Here is a 23,611-nt window from a genome sequence, read left to right as displayed (position 1 = left end):
GACTTCATTATGAGATCTGATTTTTTTTTTCTTTGTACGTTAAAAGAGACCAATTTTCATCTGTGTCCTGGATCAGATTTCCATCAGTGTTTAGTCAATGTGTCTGTTTTTTACCATCAGTGTTTCATCAGTTGTTTTTTTCATTTGCTTAAAAAAATATAGTAAAACTTCTGCAATCCATTACAATGTTAAAAAGTATATGGAAGGCGAAGTACGCTGTTCCTGATTGTCAGAGACCCGTAGACTTGTATGGGTAAAGGCTGCTTTACACCAGAAGATCTATCGTGCGATAGATCGTCGGGGTCACGGTTTTTGTGACGCACATCTGGCATCGCTTGCGATGCCGGCCTGTGTGACACGTCCTAGCGACGCAGTATCGCTCACAAATCGTGAGTCGTGTACTGTTCGTTAGGTTTCATAATATCGTTTAATTTAATTGTTCATCAATCCCGGGGTAGCACACGCTGCTCCGTGTGGCACCCCGGGAATGATGAACATCGCTTACCTGCGACCCGCGGCTCTTGCCGGCTATGTGGAAGGAAGGAGGTGGGCGGGATGTTTACGTCCCGCTAATCTCCGCCCCTCCACTTCTATTGGCCGGCGGCCATGTGACGTCGCTGTGACGCCGAACGCCCCTCCCACTCCAGGAAGTGAGGTCGGACGGGAGGTAAGTACGTGTGACGGGGGGTTACCGACTTTATGCGCCACGGGCAGCGATTTGCCCGTGATGCAAAAAGGACGGGGGCGAGTACGATCGATTCTGCAATTGCACAATCGGTCGTACCGTGTAAAGCAGCCTTAAGGCCTTGCTCCCACTTGTGATAAAATGCGGTGCGTAACATCAGGTTAAGAAAAATCGCATTGCCCGGGCACCAATGCCAATCAATGAATGACAAAGGAATTCAGCTCACCCACTCCAAGTCTCCAGGCCTTCTCTCTGCAGCACGGACAATCGCTGGGCAGCTGCAAGCATGTAAGAAGAGATCCAGAGCAGAAAGGAAGGCACTCTTCAATATAAATTTGCATATGGTTTTTTTCATTTGCACACATGTGAAGGTAGGTACAGACAGCCCCTAGGCAGGGGAAAGAATGACTAGCGACACCTTTCGACCGTATTACATGGTCTTAGTCATGTGCCAATCAATGGGGCAGTGCAGATTTGCTATTTTTTCAGGGTCTGAATTCGGGCTGAGGAAAAAAATCTCAGCATGCTGTGATTGGCAGCGTATCTCGGTTCACGCACACACATACAAGTCTAGGGGCGCGTGTGAAAACATTGGACTTCACTCGGATGATATCCAAGTGCAGTCCGATTTAGGTAGAGACAGACAATGGAGAAGATAGAGAAATTAATCTCTCCATCTCCTCCTCATCTGTGCTTCTGCATGTGGGAGAATCACATCACAGTGAATGACATTCAGCTCACGCATGAGACCGTGTCTGAGCCGAGTGTAATTATCGCACATATCCCACTGATTCTCTCACATCTGATGCCATACAGCATTGTGACCTCGGTCTAATATGGATCTGTGACAGATAAAACCAGACATAGCTCTAATGTTTGCCTCAAATAGCCTGAAAAAAATATAGATGTGAGCAGACTGTAATGTGCATATGTTCTGTAGAATGTGTACAGTATGTAAGACAGACACATTGGAATGAGGCCTAAAAAAACACATTAACTTAAAAAAAGAAGGGTTTGTGTGAAGCTGTAAGAGAGTGGGTGACAATGCCCATGTGCTACTGCCCTGAAGACACTAATCGTCAGTGAATTATAATGGTGTGAATTGTGTTTATGTATGAAATGCGGTTATACATAAAGTATAAATTTGGCCAGCTAGTGGTTGGGTTAGGTACCGCTCCCTGGTAAAGGTATTAGGTTCTGCCTAATGATAGGACTTAGACAGGAAAAAGTTAAGTTCTATAGGTCACCAACAGGGGTGGAGTCAGCTGCAGGATACAGCCTGACTCCATATTAAGCGGGCTTTACACGCTACAACATATCTAACGATGTGTCGGCGGGGTCACGTCGTAAGTGACGCTCATCCGGCATCGTTAGTGGTGTGTAGCGTGTGACAGCTACGTGCGATTGCGATTGAACGTAAAACCGTTCATCGCATACACGTTGTTCATTTGCTAAAAATTGAACGTCGGGTTGTTCAATGTTCCCGAGGCAGCACACATCGCAGTGTGTGACACCCCGGGAACGATGAACACATCTTACCTGCGTCCCGCTGGCTATGCCGAAGGAAGGAGTTGGGCGGGATTTTTACGTCCCGCTCATCTCCACCCCTCTGCTTCTATTGGCCAACTGCCGTGTGACGTCGCTGTGACGACGAACGTCCCTCCCACTCCAGGAAGTGGATGTTCGCCGCCCAAATCGAGGTCGTATGGAAGGGTAAGTACGTGTGACGGCAATTAATCGTTTGTGCGACACGGTCAACAAATTGAACGTGTCGCACATACGATGGGGGCGTGTCACATCGCATACGATATCATATGCTTAATTGTAAGGTGTAAAGCAGGCTTTAGTCTAGTCAGACAAGGAGAAGTAGCTAGAAAACTGTACTAGTGGGTGGTATAGCGAGAAGAGGAAGTGTGCAAGCCCATCAGATACCTTAGCCCAAAGAAAGTGGATGTTTGTGGTATTTGAGACCTGACCTTCAGGGTCAAGCAGGGAGCAGAGCAAGCGGGAAGGACTCCAGTTGGGGACGTCCATAGGGTCACCTCTGTTCCCAAGATGTGAGTACCAGGTTCGAACTCAAGAAAAGTTTCCCAGTAAGTGTATTGACTCCAATGGTACGAGTCCTCAAATGAAGGAATAGACCTGGGAGAACAGTCCGGTACAGAGAATGCAGTAGACAAACTTTGTCCAACAGCGGTTGAAACTGTTGTATAGAAGAGGTCCCTATGGGTGGGACGAGACTAGAGCCATGTGGGACTCTATGACTGTGTGAAACTGGAATGCCAGGCAGTATGGAGAAGGAAAGACAAATAGCAGCAATGGTATCAGGAATGATGGAGCTGCCTAAAGTAAAACTATGCTTTAAAGTCTATTATACTGTAAAAGACTTGTTCAAGTATTGTGCCCACAGTGACGATGTGTTGGTACCATGCATAATGTTGAACAAAAAACTGTTGAAAAAGAAATCAGTATCTGTGTCTGTGACTCCCCAGTGGAAGAGCTCTGGTCTGCACAAGGGCCTAAACACAAGTATAGCTTGCACACACAAAGACCATACACCCATTCAGGGTCACTGTGACTTATCCATTCCCCTTGCACTGTCGAGGTGTCCAGGGCGCGGACCAAAGAAATAGGACTGCCAAGGTACCCCAACTACTGCCCCACTCCACCCACATAAACAGGCCCTTATGAAAATCATAGAAGTGAAAGCAGGTTACATATACCAACTCACATATCTGTACATATCTTTACACAGGGGTCTGACGTACAAAGATGGAGTGTGACAGGAACTTTATGGAAAAGAAATGATAATATGAGGCTCAGAGGGTTATACCTGTTGAACATAAAGGCATGGGATCACAGTGCTCATCTGCAGACATAGCTGGTTGGTTCATTCTGCACTAGTGGGGGGTGGTCCGAGACGGTAATCATGGGCAAAGGGCTTAGTCCTTCGGTGGTCCATGACATAGCTGACTACTGTAACTCTCTATTAATTGGTCTCCCCCTAACTAGACTCTCTCCTCTACAGTCAATCCTTAATGCAGCAGCCAGGGTCACCTATCTGGCTAACCGCTACTCGGATGCCTCTGCTCTGTGCCAGTCATTGCACTGGCTGCCCATATATCATAGGATCCAATTCAAACTGCTTGTTCTCGCCCACAAAGCTCTCCACAGTGCAGCACCCCCCTACATCTCCACCCTCCTCTCTGTCTATCAGTCCACCCGTTCTCTACGCTCTGCAAGCGACTTTCGACTAACATCCACACTAATTCGAACCTCCCACTCCCGGATCCAAGACTTCTTCCGAGCTGCACCAACCCTCTGGAACGCTCTACCCCAAGAAGTTAGGACAAATCACAACTTACTCAGCTTCAGACGCACCCTAAAGACGCATCTTTTTAGGGCGGCCTATCACACTCCCTAATCAGATTCGATTCACATAGTCCCTCTACAACCTCTCACAACATAGCTCCACATCAAACTCCATGGCACCCAAAGGCATCTCAAGGCTCGGGCCCACTGGTCCAGGAAACCATTATCCAGCCCCATTTCCGTGAGATGGTTGGATTGTCATTGTAAATAAGCACTTGAACCTTGCCTCTCCCCCCATCTCATTGTAGATTGTAAGCTCTCACGAGCAGGGTTGTATTTTTTTCCCCTCTAAATATTGTATTTCTATAACTGTTACTTGTTTGTATATGATCCTCCTGAATTGTAAAGCGCTACGGAATATGTTGGCGCTATAGAAATAAAGATTATTATTATTATTATTATAGCCAACTCCACAGAGCAAGGGGGAAGAGACTGTTTGTGATGATTCTTGCTGGGTATGTGGACTTGGTGTGCGCAAGCCAAACCTGTGATTAGGTAATTGTGCAAGCAAGGATTCTTCCACTGGGGAATTACAGATACAGATACTGATTTCTTTCTGCACAGTCTTTTACTTAACATGTTGCACATGACCATGAACACACAAATAAGTTCTTCATGGCATGTTCAGCTTTAAGGTGTAATTTTACTTTAGACTGCTCCATCATTCCTGGTACTACAGCCGTTGTTCGTATGTCCTCCTCCTTACTGTTTAGCACCACAGTCCTGCACGTTAAAGTCATATAGTCATACCTGGCCAGGGTCTCGTTCTACCCACATTGACCCGTTCTCTATAATGGTGTTGAGCACTGTCAGACTTGCCTCGTCTAACATAGGTTTCTGTGCTGACCTGTTGTCCCAGGTCTTTACGAAGGGAACCGAGAACCTTGGTAGAGTTTTCTCCTGGAACTCGCAACTACAGGACGGAGGTAAACCTCTACTCATGCCTGACTTGAGACCTTCCTGAGCACTCTGTTCCTGCTATAAACTGAAGTTCAGGTAACTGATGCCACAAATACCCACTTACTAAGGTCTAAGGTGTCTATCTGGCTTGCACTCTTCTCCTACTCGCTATGTGACGCCCTGGCCTATCAGGTCGTCACAAGGGTGCCGTGCAATCTGCCCTTCTGCATGGTACCCGCTCCTCCTTGGTTAAGGGTCCCATCAATTTGGTGTTGCTACCAACAGGTATACCTAAATCCTGAGGAACACTCTGCACCAAACCCACCAGACACCCATTGGGCAGCCTGAGGGGAATAGGGCCACCCAGATGGAGGTATGAAAGAGGGAGGGCAGAGATGTCAGTGGAGTAGTAGTTGAGCAGTGAGACAGCGGTGACAGGACAGGTCATGCTGTGGAGCTGGGCTCTTGTACCCGTCCCAGGTGCCAGATGTTGGCCTGGCCAGAAGGAGCTGGAACCCCTGTCGCAGAGAGTAGTGACAGGGGCCACGGTGCTGCTACAAAGAGCAGGCCAGCTGGCTTGTGCTACAACCGGGCAGGGGCCAGGGCACAACGGGGTACACGGACCCTAGGCTGGGAAGAAGCTTCACGCAGCCCAGTAATTTACCCGATGGGAATGGAGTCTTCCGGAACCATTCCCCACCCACTCCAGAATTGGGGTACTAGCGCAACGAGGGGGATAGGACTTCCCACAACCGTCCAGAAAATCCCAAGTGTGAACCCTGAGAGCAAGCTCACCCTGCTAGCCACGCAGGTAAGCGGGACCCGAGTAGTTTTAGGCGAAAGGGATCCACACGAAGGACACACAGTGCCAAGGGACAAGGCTTCAGACCAACCAGCAACACCAAAGGGGCATGGACCCAGCGTGCTCAACCAACGGAGATGGAGCATTCAAGAGTTTGGTTTGCCTGGTGTCAGCGTCAGTGACTTTAGTCTGTGTGAGTACCCGATATCACTTTAACCCCGATGGGTTCCCCACTCCATCCATCACCGAGTCCCGGGACACCACTCCCCCTGCCCATGGAGGGGTTAACATCTCTAGCTGCCACGCCATTGTCCCTGGGCTCACCCCCAAACAGCAGTGGTGGTCCCTCACGTTAGCACACACCGTGAGTGGCGTCACGAACATTATCCCATTCACCACCCAAAATATCCCCCCTTTTTCCAGGTAGCCGCCCAACCCCGCCTCGGATCCGGAAACCCCTCGAGCCACTGTGGATCCAGGTCCGAGCAGCCCGACGGCTGTTGCGGGGGCGGCGCATCTATACTACCCACTAGAACAGCTTTCTCTTCAATGACTGAACAAAGATCGATACAGCCTGTTTCTTGTGGCTTGCTTCTCCTCCTGTGGGCTACCCAAAGAGATTAACTGTTTCCTGCCTATACTCCTACTATTGCTAGGCAGTCTAATCTTTACACCTAGGAGAACTACTTAAAACTGACCACTAGATAGCCACACATACTCTATGCATGAACACATTACATATACAATAGATACATGGACAGAGTTCTCATTACTATAATACAACACGATCGGTGTCTTCAGGGAAGGACCATAGTCCACCCTCTTACACACTGAAAGCACCACATATGCCTACACCTTACCGACACCATTAACACATCACAGGATTTCAACATGTGCACTGGACAGGACCCCGAGTACTCAAGGGGATTACATATCACACTGTGCTGGATATATTGAAGGGATTATTAATCTGGGGTCTATGTGGGAATCTGCCAGGCATGGACAATTGTGAGTTCAGGGATGATCACACACACAGGAGTCATAGGCAGTATATCTAGATACACTCATTTTTAAACAGCTAAACATATGTAATTGAAACCAGAGGTTTACATACACTATCTAAAAAGACACATATGCATGTTTTTATCATTATCTGACATGAAATCAGAACAAACCTTTCCCGTTTTAGGTCACTTAGGAACCAAAATTATTTATATTTGCCATATGCTAGAGTAATGAGAGAGAGATGTTGTAAGGCATTTTTATTACTTTCTGCAAAGTCAACAGTTTCTATCCATTTCTTCAGTGTTTGGTACCATTGCCCTTACACTGTATACCTTGGGTCAAACATTTTGGATCTCCTTCTACAAGCTTCTCACAATAATTGGTAGGAATTTGGGCCCATTCCTCCTGACAGAACTGCTGTAACTGACCCATTTTTGGAAATCACGTTGCTTGCACCTGTCTTCTCAGCTCTGCCCAACAATTTTCAGTAGGATTGAGATCAGGACTTTGTAACCAGTTTGGCAGTATGCTTTGGTTCATTGTCCATCGGTATTGCTACATAATCTTCTTTGCTTATGATGCCATCTATTTTGTGAAGTGCACCAGTCCCTGCTGCAGCAAAACAACCCTAGAACATGATGCTGCCACCCCCGTGTTTCACAGTTGGGATGGTGCTCTTAGGCTTCAAAGTGTCTCCCTTTTTCCATCTAACATAACGATGGTCATTATGGCCAAACAGTTCAATTTTAGTTTCGTCAGACCACAGGACATGTCTCCAAAATGAAGGTCTTTGTTCCTGTGTGCATTTGAAACCATTAATCTGTCTTTTTATGTTTCTTTTTGAGTAACAGCTTGTTCCTGGCAGAGTGGCCTTTCAGCCTATATAGCCTTTATAGCCTATATAGTACTCGTTTACCTGTGGATAATGACACAATCTTACCAGCTTCCGTCAGCATCTTCACAAGGTGTTTTGCTTTTGTTCTTGGATTGCTATGCACATGTCTGACAAAAGCACTTTCATCTTTGGTACTTAGAACTCGTCTCTTTCCTGAGTGGTATGATGATTGGACTTTCCCATCTTATTTGTACTTGCATATAATTGCATGTACAAATGAACGAGGCACCTTCAGATAACTGGAAATTGCATGCAAGGATGAACCAGTCTTGTGCAAGTCCACACTCCTCTTCCTGAGATCTTGGCTGATTTTTTTTAACTTTCCCATGATGCTACAGTGTGCCTCAAGTGTGCATTAAAATACATCCACAGGTGTGTCTCTAATTAACTTAATAAACCTATTAGAAGCTTCCAAAGACATGACATCATCATATGGGCTGTCCCATATTGTTTACAGGCATAGTACTCTTAGTGTATGGAAACTTTTGACTTTGGCAGAAAGTAATAAAAACATCTTAAAACATTCTCTCTCATTATTCTGGCATTTAGCAAATATAAATAATTTTGGTGATTCTAATTGACAATGGGAAAGGTTTATTCCGATTTCATGTCAGATAGTGAGAAAAACATGCATATGTGTCTTTTTAGATAGTGTATGTAAACTTCTGTTTTCAACTGTATACTGCACACTATAGTATGTTACATACTATGCTGCAACGGGGGCCTTCACCACTTCCCCCATCTCAGGACAGGAGACAACAGGTCAGAGTTCAGAGGTCAAAGGTCAGTACAGGCCCCAGCACAGGAGGAGATTGAGAGGTGCTGCCCCCTCTTTCAGGCTTTCCAGGCACTGTCGACCTCTCCCCTTCTTCTCAGACCGACTGCCTCCTGAGTGCTATGATAGGTGCTGTGGCAGAAGGAGTCATAGAGGACATTGTGTACAGAAGCAACGGTAGCAGCAGCTATTTCCTCAGTAATGGTGGGGGCTGGAGTCCCTCCTTCAGCCCATTCAGCAGCCTTTGTTCCAGAGCCAGAAGGAGGCTTCATGAAATTGAGACTATGTCACCTATTGGCAACAGTAATTATGACTTCTCCCAAATAGGAGACAAAGTTACTGACTTTTTCCAGCTCTGGTCTCTTCTTGTCGGCTTCTGTCACTGTTGTGCTTATTGGCCAAAGGGGAAGAGAAGACCGAGGAGGAGCCAGTGCTGAAGGTAGCATTGAGCTCCGCACAAGATTAATGATTATTCAGAACTTTGTGGCCCTATCATACCGAAGTACAGTCGGCCCACCGGGAATCTGCCTGGTGGGTAGTATTGCAAATCTGAGCCTGGTTGGTCTCATAACAAAGACTTGCTTAATCAAGATAAGACAATGCACAGTAGAACTGCCTGTTGTGATTCATGTAATGTTGGGATCATAAAACCACTGGACTGCATAAACCTTCATTTTTCTTTTTGTACATCCTGATTAATTCCTTTCAGGAAAAGAACTAAAAAAAAACCCTAGCAATTCAGAAAATGAACACATACTTCAATGTTATCCTTGCATAACAACTTGGAAGTGTTGAAAGAGCAAAAAAATGCAGTTCACATGGCTTGATGTGAAGACAGTTAAGTCTAATGGGACCCTCATACATTCCAGTGCTGCTTGTTAGCTATAGATCACACACAAATTAAATTAAGGGGATGACCAGTGTACCTTTATTCTAACAAATGTACTTAAATATCTATATATAAAAATGAAATTCACAATGTTAAACGTTACAGCTTATCTAACCTTAATGGCTGTGTCCATCCTGGTAAAGTTCTAATTCAGGAGGAACAACCTTTAGGCTAAGAATGCACTTTTGCGTTTTTAACTGCGTTTCTGCAGCGTTTTGAGCTGCAGCGTTTTCATGCCAAATGGCCTGCGTTTTGCGTTTCCATTATATTCTATAAAAAAGATGATTTCCAGACCCCACTTTGCGTTTTAAAACGCTGCGTTTAATTTGCATATTTTGTGGCAAAAACCATGCGTTCAAAGAAACAGCATGCCAGTTGTTTTTGCCATTTCTGCAGCGTTTTGCTAACATAGGTTCCTATGAGAATTGTCAAAAATCATGGTTTCATAAGAAATATGCGCTTCAAATGCATTTTCCCTGCTTTTTCACTGCGTTTTGAGCGCTAAAAACGCAGGTAATGGATGATGTAAATGATATCAAAAACGTCATCATCAACATCACATCCGTTTGGAAATAAAAAGGAGGCAAGTGGATAGATTATTGTGCCTCAGTAAGCTTAGCACAACAGTCCTTATTTTTGGAAGAAATAATAGATATCCAATGGCTTGGTATCAACGTCTAAAAATTGATGTCCCTAAATTGATCAGTCTGGTAAGTTATACATTTTATTTTGGGTTTTCTTTTATTATTTTATTCCAGATTTCAGTTTAGAATAAAATTATTTTTGTTTAAGCTAGAAATACTATTTATTTCTAAAATCTATTATTTTTGGCTTTGGTTAATAAAGGTAGAATCAATGCCATGCTTGTGGGACCCAGCTTCACCTGAATATATGCTGAAATTAAAAAGGACAGACTGTTGGGGAATCATTTGTACCGAATTATTTCCTCAATGGCATAAGGTTGATCAAGCAATGCAACATAACATTGGTATTTTTTTTAATATATAAATTAAATTATCAATTTTTATTAACAAAATATTGATTAATATTATATTTCAATACAAAATAACATTTTAAAATTACTCTCATTTAAATTATAGAACAAGATGTTAGAAAGCGCTGGAGGTCTGTAAAAGACAGGTATAATAAAATAAGAACTGAAGGATTTAAAAGTGGGTCTTCACCTAAAAAGCCAAATTTTATTTACTATGATGATCTGCGTTTTTTAAGTACAAGCCGACAATTCCGTCAGTAATTATTTGGTTATTTTTTTTTTTAAATTATATTTTAATTTAAATTTGTAATTTTTAAATTAACACATATTTTATACAAAACTACATTATATGTATTAATAGAGTGTTCCATATTGTAGAACTTCAGGCAATATTCCTCCTGTTGAAGATACACCTGTTGAAGGACAAGTACTTGAAACACAAGTTAGCCAAGATGATGATGTAGAGAAGACCACCAGCCTTCAACAATCATTAGGAAATGAGGAGTGTGAACAGACTTCATTAATTGGAGAAACCAGTGCAACTACTTTGGTTCAACCACCAAATTTGAGATCATCCTACACAAAACCAAAAAAAAAAAAAAAAATTAAAAAAAAAAAAAATTAGAAGAAGATGAAATAAGTAATCAAACATTAAATATTCTCAAAACAGCCACTGAGGATGATGAATATGATAATTTTGCAATGAGCATAGCAGGACGTTTGAGGAAAATTCAAGATTGCAAAAAAAACCACTTGCATGACTGCAATATGTGGAATGATGAGCTGCTATGAAGAGGAGGGTCCATATCCATCTGGTGGTGAGATTTTAAATATTTTAGAACGATCTTTTTTAGAAAAAAAAAAATCCCACCTAAGAAATTATGGAGTCACATTCTCAAACACAGAGTATTTCAAGACCAAATCCCTATCCTGACTTTCAAAATCAATTTATACCACCATGGCCACAGCTGCAGTCCTCCACCTGAGAGCGGTGACCGCGAGTAACGACAGTGATAGCACAGCTGATCGCACGACTCACTTCAGTTGCTGCATGGAGCTCACAGGAGCGGCGGTGTTCTAGTGCCGCTCCTGTCAGCTTCCAATGTAGCAGAGCTGGAAGCGTCGTGGGACCTTGCGTGGATTACGTCGGACCTGGAGGTGTTTTTGAGGGGTTAATAAAGTGGTGAAAGAGGGTGTTTTTTTGTCCTTCATTACAAATAAATGATTTTTTGGATGTGTGTGTTTCTTTACTTTAACTTACAGGTTCATTATGGAAGGTATCTCGGGGAGAAGCCTGCCATGATTAACCTAGGACTTAGTGGCAGCTATGGGCTGCTGCCATTAACTCCTTATTACGGGCTGGGGAGCACCCCATAATGTGGAGCTTCCCATCCTGAGAATACCAGCCTTCAGCCGTGTGGCTTTACCCTGGCTGGTATCCAAATGGGGGGGGACCGCACGTCATTTTTTTTTCATTTATTTATTTATTTTACTGCTCGATATAGACATGCTCACCGGCGGCTGTGATTGGTTGCAGTGAGATAGCTGTAACTCAGCGTGGGGGCGTGTCTGACTGCCACCAATCATAGGCCCCGGTGGGCGGGGGAAGCAGGGAATACGTGATGGATTAATGAGCGGCTAGCATTTTCAAAAGAGAAGAAGCCGCCACAGTGAGAACGCCGTGCTGCGCAGCGCCGGTAATCGTGGATCGGTGAGTATGAGAGAGGGGGTGGGAGGGAGAGAGAGAGATAAAGACATAGAGAGAGAGAGACCAACCGACAGACCGACAGAGAGAGAAAGACGAAAGACCTGCCTTTGTTATCATAGTGTCATAATTTTTAAGGTTGAAGGGAGACTCTAAGTCCATCTAGCTCAACCCGTAGCCTAACATGTTGATCCAGAGGAAGGCAAAAAAAAAACAGGGAAGCAGGGAATACGTGATGGATTAATGAGCGGCCAGCATTTTCAGCACCGGTGATCGTGGATCGGTGAGTATGAGAAAGGGGGTGGGAGGGAGAGACTGACATGAACAGACAGAGAGATAGAGACATAGAGAGAGAGACCGACCAACAGACCAACCGACAGAGAGTGAGAGACTGAGAGACCTGCCTTTGTTATGTTAAAAAAAACATGTTGATTGCAATAATAATGCAATGCAAGCGCACCGCTTCAAATTTTGGCAGCGATTTTCTACAATTCATTGATTTCAATGGCTGTAGAACGCAGCCAAAATGGCAAAAACAATTGACATGCTGCTTCTTTGAACGCATGATTTTTGCCACAAAATATGCAAATTAAACGCAGCGTTTGGGAAACGTAAAGTGCGGACAAGAAATCCCCATTTTCCATAGACTTTGCTGTAAAATCAAAAAGCATGCCTTTCGGCATGAAAACGCTGCAGTTCAAAATGGACCTAAAAAACAGCTGAAAAGCAGGTAAAAACAGAAAGTGCGGACATAGCCTAAATACTAATGAAGAGACTGAATCAGATTTTTCCTGCTTGGGATACTCAAACTGTGTATAAAATTTGTCCGCCCGAGTAGTTAAAGAAACAATGCTTAGGTAATATATAAATCTCATAGCTAATGCTTTTTCTAAATAGTGAAAGAGTTATTATCAAAATAACAACTTACCCCTATCCATAGTATTGGGGATATCTTGCTGATCACTGGGGGACTGACTTCTGGCATGATGCTTGGCTAGTCACATGGACAATAAATGGAGAAGAGATTATACATGCTCATCTCCGCTATATTCGGGATGTTCTTAGGGTTCTAAAGTCTTGATCTATGGATAACTAATAATCCTAGAGGTCAGACCTCCAGCGATCAATTAGTTATCCCCGATCCAATTAACCCCCTAAAGCAGGTTATCCCATCTCTACATGAAGTTGCATTGGTAATCGATTAACAACTGTATATCTATTAGCTCAAATTCCAAACAATTGGCACGATTATTATCACAATAATCCTTACCTGCAAAATGATTTATGAACTTTTCTTTAAGAGTGGAATCTCTGGAAAATATTTCTGGAAAAAAAGAAGAAAGAAATGAACTTAAACAGAGACTTTTTACATGTTTTAATCATAAAGTTAGATGTACAAATGCCAATTGATTTTAACTTAATTCTTATTCAATATCAATATCTGTATTTTACTTAAATTTTTGAAAAACTATTTCTGGCTTTCATGTACGAAACTATTTAAAATAGCTAGAATGAAGGTTTTTTTTTATAGGCTATATAATAGATTTTGATAGTTAGTAGTAACACGTCACTGAGAACCCAAATCTTAAAAAATTAAATGTGAGTACTCAAACCAAGTAAGGTAACCACATCTGGAGACAGGCTGAAGCGAGAGGTGGTCATTAGATTTAGTCTTGCTGGTGGATTTGCAGGGTGTCACAATGTGACTGCTGATGTCACGTCAGATGTGAGAGGACTCCCGACGAGAGACGCAAAACAGAGGGAAAACCATGTAAGCAATAAAACAGAAGGTCCTGGCGCTAGGGAGAGGGAACCGGGATAATCTTCTAATACTCACCTGAGGCTGATCCCTGCACTCCCTAACATCCCTAAATGGGTCCTTCCCCCATGCGTCATCACATGCCTAGGCCTTCGCTGGCCCTGAACTCATCCTGCCTAGTGTGCAAGATGCTAGTCTGACCACTGAACATGACAACATGAGGTAGGTAAGACAAACAGAATGGTAAAAACACAACAAATAGAACTTCACAGCCTCTCCAACAGGAAACTTCTCAGCTGCAATAGAAACAAACAGCTAAGCTTTTCCAGAGACATGCTCCTTCATAGTGGACAGTATAGTATGAACTATATCCAACCAAAGGAAGAGTGAGGAGTCGATATTTATAGCAGAAGGGAGTGGCTGCAGCTGAGATTACAACTACCTGATATATCACAGCAGGCATGAAAGGAATCATAACTCCTTCACCCCAGAATGGAATTATATAAGCTCCAACTCAGAGTAAACAATGAGTCGGCACTAATAAGGATCTGCAATCAACTATACTCTGTGACTTTCTGATTCCTAATCCCCCAAGATCACATCAGGCTGTAATGCACTCATGACACAGGGCTGGAAGTAGCAACAATTGCACTAAAAAGGGAGTTGTTCCGGTTGCATAATTACCTTACATAAAACTTGAAGTTCACCAAAGATGACCCTATAACATCTAAAGAGAAGTTAGTTGTGGATTAATGGAAAATTATGATGTATTGAAAATACATTAGATTAATAGGAATCATAATCAGCATACTGATTATCTAGAATGGTATGTATTTGTTTTTTTTACAGCTTCCAGATATTTTTAAAAATAAATCTTATGACTTTGCAAAGTCATCATCTTGCAATTATGCATATCATTCATTAAACCCTAAAGCATCATAGTGACATTTTAAAATAAGATAATTGCTTGAAGTTCCAAGATTTATTGCCCATATTGTGCTCAATTATTACTGCATATTTTAATATATTGAACAAAAATATAAATACAACACTTTTGATTTTGTTCCCATTTTTCATGAGCTGAACACAAAGATCTAAGACTTTTTATGTACATGAAAGGCCTTTTTCTTTCAAATACTGTTCACAAATTTGTCTAAATCTGTGGTAAGGAGCACGTTTCCGAGATAATCCATCCACTTCACAAGTGATGCATATCAAGATGTTAATTAGACAGCATGAATATTGTACAGGTGTGCCTTAGGCTGGCCACAATAAAGGGTCACTCTAATATGTGCAGTTTTATCACACAGCACAATATCACAGAAGTTGCAAGTTTTGACGGCGCATGCAATTGGCATGCTAACTGCAGGATGTCCAACAGAGCTGTTCCCTATGAATTGAATGTTACTTTCTTGTCATGATGACATTTGGATAGCAGGGAACTGGGGCTCCTCAGCTGTCCCTCATCTTAGGGTTACTCCTGATAGTGGGGAGGCTTAAGTCCCCTTCCTGGCCCAGCTCCTGACCAGTCCTGGTCTGATTCCCCCTCCTTCCTAAGAGGAATGGGCAAGGAGTGTGATAAAACTCACAGATAAACACAGATGAGGGAAAAACAAAACTCTCACACAGCACACAAAAAGGTAAAGACAATAAGAGGTTCAGGAGGAAAAGCAAGAGCTGGACTAAAGCTAGAAAACAACAAGGGTAAACTCCATAACTGTACCAAGCAAAGAGCTCAACTTTCACCAGTAAGTCTGGGACACCACACCTCTTAGGGGTACTTTGCACACTACGACATCGCAGCTGCGATGTCGGTTGGGTCAAATCGAAAGTGACGTACATCCGGCCTCGCTGTCGATATCGTAGTGTGTAAATCCTTTTTGAAACGATTAACGAGCGCAAAAGCGTCGTAATCGTATCATCGGTGTAGTGTCCGATGTTTTCATAATTTCACTGGAGCGACGGTACGATGTTGTTCCTCGTTCCGGCGGCAGCACACATCCCTGTGTGAGAAGCCGCAGGAGCGAGGAACATCAGCTCACGCCAGCTATGCGGAAGGACGGAGGTGGGCGGGATGTTTACGTCCCGCTCATCTCCGCCCCTCCGATTCTATTGGCCGGCTGCCGTGTGACATCGCTATGATGCCAAACGACCCGCCCCCTTAGGAAGGAGGTGGGTTGCCGGCCAGAGCGACGTCGCAGGGCATGTAAGTCCATGTGAAGCTGCCATAGCGATAATGTTCGCTACGGCAGCTATCACAAGATATCGCTGCTGTGACGGGGGCGGGGACTATCAGCACGGCATGCGATGTCGTAGTGTGCAAAGTACCCCTTAGACTAATATAGAATAAACCACTGCTGGCATGGGTGGAAGTTTTCAACCACCATAAATAGGAAGGGGGCAGATGTGATAGGCCTTCCCACGACATGTGGCTAAAGGAAAAAGCAGACCAGCAGAGATTAGCTCTTGCTAGCCTGCCTATAAATAAGCACACAAAGCAGGTAAATGCCCGTCTGCTTATGCTAATCCCAGAAACCAGAGAAAACATCAGGGAGAGAGTCAGAATATGCAATTTGAACAGCGCCCAACACTGCTATAACAGTCGGCAAAGTTTGTGCAAAACTCCGTATGACATTTCGTTACCATAAGCCGTCTCCAAGGGTGTTTTAGAGAATTTGGCAGTACATCCAACCACACTATCAGAAACCATGTCAGTGAAGCTTATCTGCATGCTTGTGGTCCTCATTGGGGTCTCCACCTGACTGCAGTTCATTGTCGTAACCGAGTTGAGTGGGCAGATGCTCACATTCAATGGCATCTGGCACATTCAAGAGGTTTTCTCTTCATGGATGAATCTTGGTTTTCACTGTACAGGACAGATGGCAGACTGGCATATGGTGGTTACTAGTGATGGGCGATCCCAAACTGTAAAGTTCAGCGATCGTACCGATCACATAGTGATCGAGTACATGATCCCAATATACAAGCTTTCCTGGGAAGCTCGTGTTACAGATCAGGTCCAGTTCGGGTTCAGGGGCTGTAAAAAAAAAAGCACATTATTAAAAGCATTATGTTTATACTTACAGGTCCCGTGACGCATCCTGCAGACTTCATCTTCCAGCCGCTTCTGCTTCCGCGTCAAATCATTGCCCCAGTAAGTACCACTGCCAAAGGGACCTTCCATAACGTCATAGCCATGTGACCAGTCTGGTGTGAATGTTGTACAGACATTGGCTTTCAGACTGGTCACATGACTATGACGTCATTGGAGGTCCTGTTAACTGAAGTTTGACTTCATAAAAGAAGACAGTGTTATAGTTATATTTCATTTTGACGTGTGCAGGCAATATTTTATAGGAAAAACCAGTTAAGGGCCAAAGTACCATAAGATGGAAAGTGTGGAGGTAATGTACCAAAAGAGAGACATTTTGGGGGTCATATTTTGTCCAGGAAGTACAGTGCGGGGCAGTTATCTGTTCAAATACACAACATGTGCAGATATTTTTATACTGGGAATATTATAATGATACTGTTATTTTTAGAGCATTGTATTTGGATGTCTCAAGAAGACAGGGGAAGATGGAAGTCTAAAGAGATGGTTTCAAGACAAGAAGTAAAAGGATTTAATGAGAATAACTTCTCATTAAAGAAGAAGTTAAAGAAGACATAACTTACCAGTAAGATACCTGAATGTAAATGTTTTTTGTAATACTGAATGCATGTAATCAATGCTGTGGCTACTGTATAGTCTACATTCTGTGTAGGGCAGATATCAACAACTCCCACCATCTCCTTGTCAAGGACATACAGGTAGTTTTAGGTTCATGTAACACAAATGTGTTTGGTGGCTGTTGACCTAACAATTGATCATTTCCATTTTAGTTGATTACTGTACTAAGACTGATTTTATTTCATGTTCTCATGATAGTTCTGGTGTAGTATTCTTGTATTGATAATTGTTCTTATGCTTCATTCATGTACTAATGATGTTTCTGGTGCTATTTTCATGTACTTATGGTGGTTTTGGTTTTGTATTTATGTACTGATGGTGGTTTGGATGTTGTATTCATCTACTCATAGTGGATCTGGTGTTCTATTCATATACTGAAGGTAGTTGTGGTGTTGTATTCATGTATTGATGGTGATTCTTGTGCAGTATTCATGCACTGAAAGTAAATCTGATGTTTATTCTTGTACTGATAGTGGTTTTAGTGCTGTATTCTTGTACTTAATGGTAGATCTGGTGATAAAAGCGTTTATGATTTTCCCGTGTTTGCTTGGGTTTCCTCCAGGTACTCCAGTTTCCTCCCACACTCCAAAGACATTATGATAGAGAATTTAGATTGCAATCCTCAATGGGGACAGTAATGATATAATGTCTGTGAAGCACTGTGGAATTAATAGCACTATTTAAGTTGGTAAAATAAATAAATTAATAAATGTCGCAAGCTGACTTGACAATTGATTTAAATGAATTTTGAAAAAAGAGCCTCACCGTGTAAGTTATGGATACTGACCGGATTCATATTATTTAGGGACTCCAGCCAGAAGCCCGGACCATGGGATGAAAGCAAAAATATACTGGATCAGGCAAATCCCTTTAAAAACATTATTTTATTATTGTAATATTGTTAAAACGTCATGATATCAGGGATGCAAGTTCTATGTATTTATTGTGATATGCGCCCTTAGTTAATGAATCATTATCAAATTGATTAATTGACTATCGCAATTGCAATTGATCAGTATACTAAGATTGGTTCTATGTTCATGTAGTGATGATAGTTCTGGAGTAATATTCTTGTATTGATGATTGTTTTGATACTGTTTTAATGTACTGATAGTGGTTCTAGTGCTGTATTCATGTACTGATTGTGGTTCTTGTGCTGTATTCTTGTTGTACCTCCACCATGCTCAACTGTGGGTATAGTACTATGTAAGTGATATGCAGTGCTGGCTTTGCAACAAACATACATTTTTTTTCATTAAGTCTAAAATGTTTTACCATAATCTCATCATACAATAACAAGTTTAGCAACAAAATAATTTAAGAGTACTTGATGTAGCTTTGTCAAAAAATAGTTTGTCTTGGTTTTTTTTTCTTTGTAAGAAAATGCTACTATTCACCCCATTTATTGCAGAACCTGGGAGTATGAAGAATACAGGAGATTGTTGTAACAAGCAGTACACAACCAACACTTGCCAGAAATGTCCACAGCTCCTTTAATGTTGGTGTAGGTCTCTTGGCAGCTTCCAATTTTCTTTTTGTCTTTTCATCAATTATGGAGAGACAACCAACCACATCCCCAATTATAAGAGGATGTTCAAACATATACAACCACATTATTTTAGTTTTGTTATTTTGTGTTTTCTCCCCCCAAAAATAATTTCTGTTGTCATTAAAGGTAAAAAAGTTTGGAAATTATTTCTCTTGGTATGTTATTTTTAACATGGTAGGAACATTCTGCCACAGTAGTTTATGACAATTTTTCTCTTGTGGGAGGTATGCAACAACCGTAATCCTTACTCTCCTCACTGGTCTCACTGCAGCTCAATATGAGCTTTTCGCTTTCTTCTCACAGCAGTCAATGTGGTGGAATGTGAGACAGCTGAGCTCACAGAACTGTGAAAGAAGAGTTGCAACTGCGGAGGTGTTTGATACTTGTAATTACTCTGCAGTGACACAAGTGAGGAGAGTAGAGTTGCCTGTTATTACATGTCTCACACAGGAGATCACTTTTCTCATGTATTGTGGGGTGTATTCTTTTTTCCCCTGTATGTTCCTGCAAGCTTTTGATTGGTCTATGTCAAAAAGGGGAAAAATATATACCCAAAGTAAAAAATCCTTAGTAATTCCCCTCAGGATTGCCCACTACTAGGCCAACCCCTTCTCATTTATCATGTTTGGCCCCATAAAAATAAAAAAAACAATATTCAGCTATATTTCCATACCAGCGGTGTCGGTGCTCATATTCTGGGGCTCACCTGATTTTCTGACATCATGCAAGTCCTGCACGAGATCACTGACAACTTCTCTCTCCCTGCCTTTGGACATATAACAATCAACAGGAAGTGAGTGGCTAGTCACAGCTCTCACTTCCTTTTGATTATTTCTACACCTGAAGGCGAGGAGACAGAAGCCGGCGGTGATGATATCACAACCTCATATGAGCCCTGAGCACATGAGCACCAACACCCCTAGAACTGCACTGGCAGCAGAGATAAATATTATTTTTTTTCTTTTAATGGGGCCAAACATGGGCAACCATGGGGAATGAGAAGGGGGTGGACAACAAAAATGATTATTTAAACTTTACAAGATAATATCTTTGTAATGGAGAGAAGAAATTAAAAAATAAAAATTACATTTTTTTTAGCTCTGCAGACACTATGCTATAATGTGGCTTGTTTAACTTGCTAAATCTGATGAAGGATCCTCTTTAATGCCTTATACACATTTTGGTCTTTGCTTTGAGTCTTTCTTTTAATAAAGTCTACTATAATGTTCCAAGCATTGATATAATATATATAGTAGTGTTACAGTAAAGGGATGAACTTATAGCACAGGAATCCAGTTTACAGTGATGTCACAGTAATGTGATAATGTACACAGTAATGCCAGAGGTAATGTGCTGTGTGTTGGCACAAGGAAAATCTACTGAGCAAAGACATAGCAAATGAATTATGCAAAAAGTAATTAGACACACTAAGCTAATGGCAAAAACACACAGCACAAAAAAATACAGTTATTTCACAATAATACTGCACATTTTGTTACCATGGAGCTAAAAATGCACTTCAAGGGAACCTGTCATACAGCTTATGCTACCCGAACTATCGTCTGTCTGCATGATTGCAGCTAGGTATATTATTTTCTTTGGCATTTTAGATAAAATACACTTTAAACAATTAGCCAGGCACCATAGCAGGAGGTCAAACTAGTCCAGCTCTGACCAAAATGCTGGTCTACCCAGGGCTGCTGCAGATGATTGTCAGGACTCACCCTTTGTTCACATGAGGCAGAGACCTGTCAATCACCTGCAGTAATCCTGAGAAGAGCTGGCTGAGGACAGCATGAATTGCCTGACAGGTGCCCTTTAAACCATACACGACCTTGGACATACCGGTAAGTCCAAGGCCATGTCACTACCTTTAATGCAGGCCTGCGCAATGACCCCACATGGTTCCCCACACAGCCGATATGTGCCTCTAACAGGTGTGGGTGGATCTGAGATCCACTAGAGCATGTTAACTAGTTAAATCTCACTGTCAATCTCTGCAAAGAGAAATAACGTGTGCTGTCGGGAAGAGCATATTTCCCTGCACCCATCAGCATCCAGATGATGTGTTCACAGGGAGGCCAATAGGTTGTCTTGACAGCTGGAGGTCAGCTGATGACCCCTGTCACTGTAATGACATATTTCCTGTGAACGCTGGCTGAATCCTGGCATTCATAGGAAGACAACATTTGTGCTCTGTACAGTAAAAGCAATCATAAGATCACAGCTTCTAGTGAAAACAATAAAAAAGTGTAAAAAAGTTTTTAAAAATATGAAAACATTTAAAAAAAACCACAAAAGTTCAAACACTGCCCATTTGACCAATTGAAAATAAAGCAATAAAAAATACACATATTTGGTATCGCCGCTTTCAGAAATGTTCAATCTATCAAACTATGAAATAAATTAATTGAAGTGCCCGAATTACATTTATATGGTTGCCGCTGGAGGAAGGTTGAACTAGATGGACCTAGGTCTTTTTTCAACCTAAGTAACTATGTAACTATGTAACTAGCTACATTGAAATAAAAGGAGATCCAAACATTGCATCTACCTAGAAAAGGTATAATTAAAAAAGTCAGCTCAGTCCACAAAAAGTAAGCCGTCACCCAGCTGCAAAAATGAGGAAGTTACAGGTCTCGGAAAATGGCCACAAAAGGGCAATTGTTTCGGAATTTTTTTATACCACATTAAAAAAAAAACCTCAAAATTTTTGGTATCTACAAACTCATACTGACCTGGGGAATCACAGTCAGGTTAGTTTTACCATATAGTGAACACGGTAAATAAAAAAGAAATCAAAGACAATTGTGGAATTGCACTTTTTTTTGCAATTTCCCCACAGTTGGATTTTTTTCCCATTTTCAAGCACAATATATGGCAGAATGAATGGTATCATTCAAAGGTGCAACTCGTCCCACAATCAAGGCCTCATATGGCTATATTGATGGAAAAATACAAAAATCACCGGGTGGTGAAGGGGTTTATAATTGTACAATATTAATGCACATAGTAATATCACAACACAATAATATAACATTCAATGTGCTTTTACCCAACCCAAGATCAGTTATCAGACCAAACAGCAGTTAGCAACTTCATAAAAAAATACTGTTGACCCGGTCTCCGAGTTAGAAGGAGAATGACCGGCCATACTCATCCATTTTACTGGAGCTTTGTTGCATAACAAGACATACTGTAGACTATGGATAGGAAAGTTGAAGAAAGCAGCCAAAAATATACAGTGCTATTAAAAAGTATTCATACCCTGTGAATACTTTTCCGATGATGCTATTTGTTCCTTAATGGCCTCTAACAAACCTCTGAGGTCTTCACAGAACAGCTGTAGTTATACTGGGAATAAATTACACACAGGTGGACTCCATTTACTAATTTAATGACTTCTGGTGGCAAGTGGTCACTCAGGGATTATTGAGGGATGTCAGGCTACAGGGGGCTGAATACAAACGCATATTACAATTTTCAAATTTAAATATTTAGAAAACCCTGTATCATTTCACAAATACTTTCTACTTTGTGTTGGTATATCACATAAATCTTAAAATACATTTGTTTGTGAATGTAACATTTAAAAACATGGAAAAGTTAATGGAGTGTGAATACTTTTTCAAGGCACTGTATGCTACATAGAATGACATTATTAGATATACTGGGCACTTACTAAATCTGCCTAATTTTTAGACAATGTAAACTAAGACTAGCCAGTCCTAAAGTACAATAAAATTTATCAAAGCAGCTGATTGTTTCGTAGATCTGGAGCTTGTTGAGGCTGTGCGCACACGTTGCGTTTTTTTCATGCGTTTACGTAGTGTTTTAAACTGCAGCGTAAACGCATGCATTCTTCTTCCCCAGCAAAGTCTAGTGCGATCAGCTGCTGTGAGTCAGGTAACTGGATCCAGCGGTGGCCGCGGGTAACCTCAGTGACAGCTCAGCTGATCGCGCTACTCACCTCATTTGGAGGTGTGTGGAGCTGACAGGAGCGGCGGTGTATTCTGCAGCTCCTATCACCTCCATGTAGCAGAGCTGGAAGCGACGCTGGAACTCCGTGGATTACGCTGGACATGGAGGGCTTTATCGGGCTGCATAAAGTGGTGAATGAGGGTATGTGTTAGTGGTTTTTATTGCAAATAAAGGATTTCTTCAGGTGTGTGTGTGTGTGTATTTATTTACTGTAACTTACAGATTAATCATGGAAGGTATCTCGGGGAGACGCCTGACATGATTAATCTAGGATTTAGTGGCAGCTATGGGCTGCCATTAACTCCTTATTACCCCGATTTGCCAACGCACCAGGGCAAATTGGGAAGAGCCGGGTACAGTCCCAGAACTGTCGCATATAATGTATGCGGCAATTCTGGGAGTCTGCTGGCTGATATTGTTAGGCTGGGGGGCTCCCCATAACGTGGGGCTCCCCATCCTGAGAATACCAGCTTGCAGCCGTATGGCTGGTATTAAAATTGGGGGGACCGCACGCCGTTTTTTTTTAATTATTTATTTATTTATTTCTCTGCTCCATAGTGACACGCCCAC

General features: G+C 42.2%; 1 protein-coding gene across 2 annotated transcripts in view; it reads right to left on the bottom strand.

Moving 5' to 3' along the window:
* Positions 1-23,611, bottom strand: part of ALKAL1 (ALK and LTK ligand 1) — a 177,246-nt gene that overhangs the window by 16,389 nt on the left and 137,246 nt on the right. Inside the window, exons 3-4 of one of the 2 annotated variants that reach the window (XM_075316352.1) lie at positions 13,293-13,346; positions 12,951-13,016 (exon numbers count right to left, since the gene is read on the bottom strand). In XM_075316352.1, the coding sequence (XP_075172467.1) occupies positions 12,951-13,016; positions 13,293-13,346 (120 nt within the window). The remainder of the gene's footprint in view (positions 1-12,950; positions 13,017-13,292; positions 13,347-23,611) is intronic. The other variant, XM_075316353.1, reaches the window with a different exon arrangement.

The sequence above is a fragment of the Anomaloglossus baeobatrachus genome, chromosome 6 (assembly GCF_048569485.1).
Source record: "Anomaloglossus baeobatrachus isolate aAnoBae1 chromosome 6, aAnoBae1.hap1, whole genome shotgun sequence".
Classification (NCBI taxonomy): domain Eukaryota; kingdom Metazoa; phylum Chordata; class Amphibia; order Anura; family Aromobatidae; genus Anomaloglossus; species Anomaloglossus baeobatrachus.
This window is presented reverse-complemented; position numbering and strand designations above follow the sequence as displayed.